This window comes from Chanodichthys erythropterus, chromosome 20 (assembly GCF_024489055.1).
Source record: "Chanodichthys erythropterus isolate Z2021 chromosome 20, ASM2448905v1, whole genome shotgun sequence".
NCBI lineage: Eukaryota > Metazoa > Chordata > Actinopteri > Cypriniformes > Xenocyprididae > Chanodichthys > Chanodichthys erythropterus.
Genome location: NC_090240.1, coordinates 37,439,847 through 37,449,620, shown reverse-complemented (window position 1 = coordinate 37,449,620; position 9,774 = coordinate 37,439,847). Strand labels below are relative to the sequence as shown.

The window sequence follows — 9,774 nt, the reverse complement described above, 5'->3', positions numbered from 1 at the left end:
GTCAGTCGTACACAATTGCAAAGTATCTTTCCCTGAGTTTTCATTTCTAATAAATGAAACTTCTAAACAAACATGGAACATGATTTATGGATCAGAGCTGCTCTTCATCTGTTCTGATGCACAACGCCAGTCTCTCTTACCTGAGCTTTACATTAAATACGCTCACATCACAGGATGCTTCTGGGTAAGATGGGTGAATCTCATGAAAACATGTTCAGGTCACGTTTCACCACAAAATCAAAAGGATTTTATTCAATGATCATCTATATTTTATGACCATTAAGAATTGTGCATTGTGACTTTCAGGACATTCCTCCAAAGTTTCTCATCGAGTTCTTTATCATTCTTTTTATTTTATATATTACTGTGTTTACTTTTAAATTAGCATAAATTAAAGGCAGTACAATTATTACAATGTATAAATACTTCACAGTTAAAATAATACTCTGTGTCGCTGTCATATGGAAGCACATTTCTGCCACATAAGAAAAAAATCATGACATAAATCAATTTCATCAATTTAATTTAAAATCATATTTAGGAAATGGAAAGTCAAAATTATGACAGTATAATTATGACAAATCGAAATTATGACGAGTCATAATATGACATAAAAAGTCGAAATTGACAGTCAAAATTATGACAAAAGTCTAAAGATTAAAAGTCAATCATGTCATAAAAAGCGAAATTGACATAAACAGTCAACATTATGATATCAAAGTCATAATTCTGACATAAAAAAACAAAAATGACATACTAAGTCACATTTAGGAGATGAAAAGTCAAAATTATGACATTAAAAAGTCATAATGTGAAATTGATACAAAAGTCATAATTATGACAAAAAGTTGATTGTCATAAAAAGTCAAAATTGACAAACAGTAACCAAAATAAAAGTCATAATTATGACAAAAAGTTGAAACTAACAAGTCAAAATTTAGATTTTCTATCATAATTTAGACTGTAATCTCATAAATTCAACTTTTATTGTCATAATTTTGTCTTTGTATGTCAAAATTTCGATTTAGTATGTATTATGACTTTTAATGTCCTAATTAAGTGTTTTTTCTTATTTGGTGTAAATGAGCTTCCGTACAGTCTTGAGAATTGTCATAAAAATAATCACATGAAAATAGGCGTGATTTTCTCGTGACCAGGATATGTTACCCGACAGGTTTCATGAGGTTCACTCTGTTTATATTGATCAGATGTATTGCTGGGGTTTCTGGGCTTTGGAGGCTGAATTCAGGTTCTTGTGTTTCTCTGCAGAATCTCCATGAGATGCGGTCGATGCGTCTGAATCGAAGGACACACAGAAACATGATACTTGCTTTCTGTCACATTTAACACTGATAAACACCAGTGGAAAGAGGAAGTAACACTGACATTACTTGATTTAATCTTTCGTTTACACACATTAAACGCAACATTTCATGTCTTTATATCTTATCACTCAAGAGTTCATATAAAGTTTATAAATATATTTCTTACTCTGTAGATTTGACAGCGCGTGCTCCAAACCCTTCATAGCTTTCGCCTGATTACTCCTGAATCTGGCCAAACCAAACTCCTACAGGAAGAAGAAGAAACACTATTAACGTTTAATGCTGACAAGAGCCACATTTCACACCAACGGTTCTCTGACACACAAACTTATGAACATTCAGGTCAACTCCCAATCTCTAAATATCTTTTCTCTTGCTTGTTTTTTAGTGTTTGGGCCGTTGGTGTTGTTGGTGAAAGCAGAAAGTTGACAGGAAATGTGTCTGCTGATCACATGGATCACATGATTACCTGTATCGGTCTGGAAAGGCCGAAGAGTCCTGATGAGATCCAGGCTTCTCTGGTGATCCGCGTCCAGACGGGCCGATCCTGCTCGCCGAGAAACACACAGCGCTCCACCACACGCTGGTAACACACACACACACACACACACACACACACACACACACACACACACACACACACACACACATCAGCTTTAAATAAAGGTCAAAATGCCTTCTGGAGAATAATCACAAACATATGTCTTAAGTAAACAGCAGGAAAACGAGTGTGTAACAGTATATTGGATCAGTGCATTCATGCATAATTTCTTTTTGACTGAAGACAGACAGACATGAACATCTCGAATGACATGGACATGTCGTTTACCATAAATGTGGCGTGATTCACGTTCCAGGTCAGCGTGGTGAGGCTTCTGTTTCCGGGGTCGACGACAGAATCCTCAATGATGTAAACCGTACGCGACAGATTCCCCGGGAAGAAGCGCTCCGCCCAGCGAGGCATGCGATTGGTCTTCGTGAAGAGCCGCCGGGACAGGAGGCGGTTGTCTGACGTCACCTCACGAAAAACAACGTCCTCTGTCAGAACGTGATTGCTGAGAGGAACACGGTAAAAACATGGTAAAACAAAATTCACCTGCTGCGGGGGGGATTGCAACATTACAAACTTAGATTTGAAGCAAAACATCAGTGAAAAATGTATTTAATGAGGGAAAGAACTACAATCCCATGATGCACTGCGAATGACAATCAAATTGAAAACAACTTTGAAATATAAAACTATTGATGTTAATTATGTAAGTAGAAATATTTTATATCTTTTATTGCAAATTATGCATAAATATATATATATATATATATATATATATATATATATATAGATGTAACCCCTTTGAATTGTACATTCATATTTTCTTTATTTTATGTTTTTGTTCTACAGTAAATCTATTTTTAACTACTTTTGATTTGTGTACTACAAAAACAAACCGGTATCTTTGGTGCAGTACTGTGATTAACCACTAGAGGGCGGTTAACTCTGCAGCATGTTGAGAGTCGATTTATATTAAATTCAGACGAAGAAGCCAGCTGAACATGCACGCATGAGGTTACTAATTCATCCTATTACTGAGGGAAAAAAATGGTCAATGCTTTTGATTACTGGTTTTTCTTTTAAGAGAACTTTTTTTTTTGCATGCTGATTCTGATTGAGTGATTTACCTTTGAACGGCGAGCCAGACCCTGATCTACTATTCAAAAGAATCATCGTGATTCAACACGGATCCGAACTGAGAGCTAAGCACATACACACTACCCGGGTAGAAAACACAAAAAGGCCTTTATACACAATGGACATTTGAGTATTTTAAACACACATACATACAAGGAATCCAGAAGGACTATTGGGACTTTTTTTTGTTTTATTTTATTTTTTTCCTTGACTTCACATTCTTGTTGAGTGGAATTTTTGTACATTGTGAAGAATTGTTCACTCAAAGTTTTTTTGAGTCTTTGTAATAAATTTGCCGGCTGTTAATTGCTTGAATTTAAATTTGGCCCAAACTTCTCATTTAAATCCTCCCAGAGCCGAACCTAGGCCTTATTTAACCTCTGTTGGGTAAAATACACTAACCTCTAATTCTGTCGTCCCTGTTACATATATATATATATATATACCCAGCAAACACAGAACATTCCCCTAATGTTAGTATTTGGTTAAAACAAAATAAAGACTTATTTAGTGATGGCCGATTTCAAAACACTGCTTCAGGAAGCTTCGGAGAGTTATGAATCAGTGTGTCGAATCAGCGGTTCGGAGCGCCAAAGTCACGTGATTTCAGCAGTTTGACACGCGATCCGAATCATGATTCGACACACTGATTCATAACGCTCCGAAGCTTCCTGAAGCAGTGTTTTGAAATCGGCCATCACTAAATAAGTCTTTATTTTGTTTTTTTGCCGCACCAAAAATATTCTCATGGCTTTATAATATTAATATTGAACCACTGTACTCACATGACCTGATTTAAATATGTTTTTAGTACATTAATGGATCTTGAGAGAGGAAATGACATTGCTAAGGAGGCCTCACGGAGCCATCGGATTTCAACAAAAATATCTTAATTTGTGTTCTGAAGATGAATGACGGTCTTACGGGTGTGGAACGACATGAAGGAGAGTAATTAATGACATTATTTTCATTTTTTGGGTGAACTAACCCTTTAAGGAAACGTTCCTGGCCAAACCAACAACAAATCTAAAAAAAATATGCTCTGTGAACCAAAATTTGTCACTTTCACAAAACAAATCGTTTTGCTTCTCAAAGAAAAATGTATATTGATTTTATATATTTGGACTGGGAAACAAGACAAAAATAGTGAGGAAGAACATGATTTTTGGGGGTGATAGTGACGGGGTGTCAGTACCTGTATGGGTTCGGGTATCTCTGCCAGAACGCCGTCGACACCTGCTCCCACGCGCTCTTGATGTCCGTCTCATTGAAGAAGTGCTTCCCCATCACGAGCCAGCAGAGCCTGAACACAAACACATCATATCCTCTTTCAGCATTTCTACTCCAAATACGATGCTTATTAAATATGCTTGTATTTAATGATTATCATAATCAAAGATCATGATATTTACATGGTCCATGTGAAAAAAATACACTTTTTTGTAAATGGCAGAAACTATGGTATTTTGGCGGAAAAGTATGGTTACCATGGCGATATTCTCAAAAACGTCTATCAACCGGAAGTTGATTTACCCTCTATAAACAAAGCGGTGCCGGATAAAGCCGGATGATCCACCGGGCCACACAGTATCAGACATTCACAAACACACTGACCCTGAGAATGACCAGAGCCTTTTTAGAGCTTATTTGATGATAAAATCATGTTTATCGCTATTATATCGTTCATATTCCGTGATCCGCTTTAGCGAAGAAACAACCTACTATCTTATAGCGGAACTTCCTCTCCTTTAAAATGCAATTTAACATTTATTACAGCTCTTAAATTATAGCTGTTAATCTATTTGTTATGTTAGGTGTATTAAACATTGATATCAAATAAAGCGTCACGCCATCGGCAGCGCGCACACGCACGAGCGAGGTAAACAAATGAGCGCGAATAATCCCGAATAAACACGAACACAGGCGGTAAATTAGAAACGTATTTTACTTAGTAAATTCACTCACTGTGATCCTGCAGCTCCGCTTTAAAATCACCGACATCCGCTGCATTTCCGCCCTCTGAGCGCGCGCGTGCGCGTGTCCGCGTCAAACGCAATAAGAGTAAAATTAGCAATTATTTTTACTCCTTATATTCAGTCTTATTATTACTGTAAAATGTAGCCACTAAATTATATATAATCTAAAATTGGCTACAAAAAGGCTGTAGTTTATATTACATTTTTACATATTTTATATATAATTTTGTATAGTGTAAATTGTATAATATAGTTTTTAGTAATTGTGCAGTTAATTCTCATATTGTATTTTCAGAAAGTTTTGGAATATTTTTCATCTCCCCAAATTTGTCACTACCGAAACACAATAATAAATAATTTAATAAGAAGGGTTACATTGAGATATTAAGATTTTGTTTAAATCTACCTCGTATACATATATATATATATTTTTTTTAGTTTTCACAGATAAATCAATAATAATTACAATTTTAACAATATTTTAAGTGTAATTTATGAGATTTGTTGTATTTTGAATCCAATCTTTCTTTGTAAAAGTTTATCAAACTGATGTCAAAGTGATTCATCAGTTTGAATAAACATTGAATCAAACAATATAATAACATCTTAGTTGATCATTCCATATACTTTACCAACACATTACTGTCACGACTGAAACATGGGATAGTGACCACATCACATGACACAATTTAACTCACATACTAAAACATATTAAAACACTAATGATTTGCATAACTGTACTAAAATAAATAATAATAATAATCATGTAGAAAACCATGTATCAGTCATGTATTTGTTTTTATAACCTGAAAAATGAACTGATGTGATTGATATGATTCTTGAATACAAGTAGCGTACAGATATATATATATAGATAACACATATGCTAACTACAATTAAAAGTATGATTAAATGAAAATAAATAAATAAAATCACAGTCAGAGCAACTGATTAACTTAGATCACATAAACGTGAAAGCAGAAAATAATTTAGGTGTTCATGTAAAAAAATGTTCACGTTGCTGCAGATTTTCATTTCAACCACTAGATGGAGACGCGTTTCCACTTTTAAAACGGCTCATTCTATCCCCATCCGAGGACACACTAAATCATGAACACTCTACACATCAAACACACTTTCATTAGAAGCGATTTTAACTATATATAATAAATTATTAATTATAAATGAAGAAATTCAGTCAACTTTAATTACTTTGTGTCTCTTTTAAGAGTCTTATATAGGCTCCACAGAAATTAAGAAACAACTTTAAAACTTATTCAGATATTTAAATGATGATGTATTGACACTAGTAACAGTTCAAACAAACGTGAATAAAATGAAAGTATGTAAATGTGTTTTAATTATGGTCTCTGGATGAAGGACGCATGTGCAGAAACCCTCATCATCTTCATCCTTCAGTCTGAATCTCATTACAGTCTCACAACCTTCAGAGCAGCAACAGCAGCGGCTGCATCTGTCGACATGAGCAGATCTCTCTACATCTGTGTGGTAAGAGCTCTCTACATTATCTTCAAAAGTAGGGTAGAAGTTTAATATGAGTCACAGATGAGCTGCTGAATAACCTGTGTGTGTTGTTGTTGTTGCAGATGTGTTTTGTGATGTGTGTGTTTGGATGGCATGATCTTGATAACAGTGAATATGACTGCTGGCCTCTGGACAAACCAGATGAACTCAACATGATCGACTGCGGAGGTGCGACACACACACACACACACACACACACTCACACACCTGTGCTGAGAAACTTCATAGTTTTATTTAGTCTTAAAATTAGGATTGCAGAATGTTTTTAAAGCAGACAGGTTTTCTTCTGTAATAAACATTGTCGCATTGTATAATGTATATTGTCACTTAAGTTTTCTATGATGGGTAGATGTAGGGGAGAGAATATACAGTTTTTACAGAATAAAAACCATCATGTCTATGGAAACTCCTCATAAAACATGGAAACCTAACACGTGTGTGTGTGTGTGTGTGTGTGTGTGTGTGTGTGTGTGTGTGTGTGTGTGTGTGTGTGTGTGTGTGTGTGTGTGTGTGTGTGCTTTTGTTTATATTACATTGTGGGGACCAAATGTCCCCATGATGTAATATAAACCTGAGTTCACCTACATCGTGGGGACCAGCCAGCGGTCCCCACAATGTAAATGGGTTTATAAATCATATAGAATGAGTTTTTGTGAAAAAGTAAAAGTTTGCACAGTTTCCTGTGAGGGTTAGGTTTAGGGGTAGGGGCAGGGTAGGGGGATAGAATGTACAGTTTGTTCAGTGTAAAATGCATTGAAGTCTATGGAAAGTCCCCACAATTCACAAAAACAAACATGTGTGTGTGTGTGTAGGTCTAGAGATGGCGTGGGTCCTGCGTCCTCCAGAGAAGGTTCTGAGCGGTGAAGACTTCACTGTTATTTACTCTGTGACCGTCAGAGATGAGTTTTATCAGTGGGCCGTCGACAATGACATCTTCATACACCGGTATCATCATCTCATATCTACTGCAACCTAACTACAGTCACTTTAATCTGAAAGACAGACAGACGGATGGATAGACAGACAGACAGTTGGATAGACAGACAGACGGACAGACAGACAGATAGACAGACAGACAGACGGATGGATAGATAGACAGACAGTTGGATAGACAGACGGTTAGGCAGATGGATAGACAGACAGACGGACGGACAGATAGACAGACAGAAGGATAGACAGAAGGATAGACAGACAGACAGATAGACAGAAGGATAGACAGTCAGATAGACAGACAGACAGAAGGATAGACAGACAGACAGACGGATAGACAGACAGACAGACGGATAGACGGACGGATGGATAGACAGACAGTTGGATAGACAGACGGATAGGCAGATGGATAGACAGACAGACAGACGGACAGATAGACAGACAGAAAGATAGACAGACAGATAGACAGACAGAAGGATAGACAGACAGACAGATAGACAGAAGGATAGACCGTCAGACAGACAGATATACAGACAGATAGAAGGATAGACAGACAGACAGACAGACGGACAGACAGACAGATGGATAGACAGACAGAAGGATAGACAGACAGACAGAAAGACAGACAGAAGGATAGACAGACAGAAGGATAGACAGTCAGACAGACAAACAGATAGACAGACAGACAGATAGACAGACAGACGGACAGATAGACAGACAGAAAGATAGACAGTCAGACAGACAGATAGACAGACAGACGGATAGACAGAAAGACAGACAGACAGACGGATAGACAGACAGAAGGATAGACAGACAGACAGACGGATAGACAGACAGAAGGATAGACAGATAGACAGACAGAAAGAAAGACAGACGGACGGACGGACGGACAGACAGACAGACAGAAAGACAGACAGAAGGATAGACAGATAGACAGAAAGACAGACAGAAGGATAGACAGACAGACAAACAGATAGACAGACAGAAAGATAGACAGACAGACAGATACAGACAGACGGACGGACAGATAGACAGACAGATAGACAGACAGAAGGATAGACAGAAGGATAGACAGACAGACAGATAGACAGAAGGATAGACAGTCAGATAGACAGACAGACAGAAGGATAGACAGACAGACAGACGGATAGACAGACAGACAGACGGATAGACGGACGGATGGATAGACAGACAGTTGGATAGACAGACGGATAGGCAGATGGATAGACAGACAGACAGACGGACAGATAGACAGACAGAAAGATAGACAGACAGATAGACAGACAGAAGGATAGACAGACAGACAGATAGACAGAAGGATAGACCGTCAGACAGACAGATATACAGACAGATAGAAGGATAGACAGACAGACAGACAGACGGACAGACAGACAGATGGATAGACAGACAGAAGGATAGACAGACAGACAGAAAGACAGACAGAAGGATAGACAGACAGAAGGATAGACAGTCAGACAGACAAACAGATAGACAGACAGACAGATAGACAGACAGACGGACAGATAGACAGACAGAAAGATAGACAGTCAGACAGACAGATAGACAGACAGACGGATAGACAGAAAGACAGACAGACAGACGGATAGACAGACAGAAGGATAGACAGACAGACAGACGGATAGACAGACAGAAGGATAGACAGATAGACAGACAGAAAGAAAGACAGACGGACGGACGGACGGACAGACAGACAGACAGAAAGACAGACAGAAGGATAGACAGATAGACAGAAAGACAGACAGAAGGATAGACAGACAGACAAACAGATAGACAGACAGAAAGATAGACAGACAGACAGATACAGACAGACAGACGGACAGATAGACAGACAGAAAGATAGACAGAAAGATAGACAGACAGAAGGATAGACAGACAGACAGATAGACAGACAGATAGAAGGATAGACAGACAGACAGACGGATAGACAGATGGATAGACAGACAGACAGATGGACAGATAGACAGACAGAAAGATAGACAGACAGATAGATGGACAGAAGGATAGACAGACAGATAGACAGAAGGATAGACAGTCAGACAGACAGACAGATAGACAGATAGAAGGATAGACAGACAGACAGACGGACAGACAGACAGACAGACGGATAGACAGACAGAAGGATAGATAGACAGACAGAAAGACAGACAGAAGGATAGACAGTCAGACAGATAGACAGATAAACAGACAGACGGATAGACAGACAGATAGATAGACAGACAGATAGATAGACAGACAGACAGACAGATAGACAGACAGACGGATAGACAGACAGACAGATGGATAGAGAGAC

General features: G+C 37.9%; 2 protein-coding genes across 2 annotated transcripts in view; one reads left to right on the top strand and one right to left on the bottom strand.

The window, feature by feature from the left end:
- Positions 1-993: 993 nt before the first annotated feature.
- LOC137009325 (PRELI domain-containing protein 1, mitochondrial-like) lies at positions 994-5,027 on the bottom strand. Its single transcript, XM_067371449.1, has 6 exons — positions 4,978-5,027; positions 4,208-4,315; positions 2,155-2,380; positions 1,795-1,908; positions 1,492-1,570; positions 994-1,296 (listed from the first exon to the last, which is right to left on the bottom strand). The coding sequence occupies exons 2-6, from the start codon at positions 4,297-4,299 to the stop codon at positions 1,205-1,207; spliced, it is 603 nt and encodes a 200-aa protein (XP_067227550.1). The 5' UTR covers positions 4,300-4,315; positions 4,978-5,027; the 3' UTR covers positions 994-1,204.
- Positions 2,325-9,774, top strand: part of LOC137008821 (atrial natriuretic peptide receptor 1) — a 22,559-nt gene continuing 15,109 nt past the window's right edge. Inside the window, exons 1-4 of the mRNA XM_067370537.1 lie at positions 2,325-2,394; positions 6,369-6,497; positions 6,596-6,701; positions 7,346-7,478. Of these exons, the coding sequence (XP_067226638.1) occupies positions 6,471-6,497; positions 6,596-6,701; positions 7,346-7,478 (266 nt within the window). The 5' untranslated portion in view covers positions 2,325-2,394; positions 6,369-6,470. The remainder of the gene's footprint in view (positions 2,395-6,368; positions 6,498-6,595; positions 6,702-7,345; positions 7,479-9,774) is intronic.

Excerpts from the sequence above, each read along its gene's own strand:
- LOC137009325 (XM_067371449.1), bottom strand. The coding sequence starts at position 4,299 with ATGGGGAAGCACTTCTTCAATGAGACGGACATCAAGAGCGCGTGGGAG. Across the intron at positions 2,381-4,207 it reads AGATACCCGAACCCATACAG|CAATCACGTTCTGACAGAGG; the intron begins GTACTGACACCC and ends TGTTCCTCTCAG. Across the intron at positions 1,909-2,154 it reads TGAATCACGCCACATTTATG|CGTGTGGTGGAGCGCTGTGT; the intron begins GTAAACGACATG and ends GTGTGTTACCAG.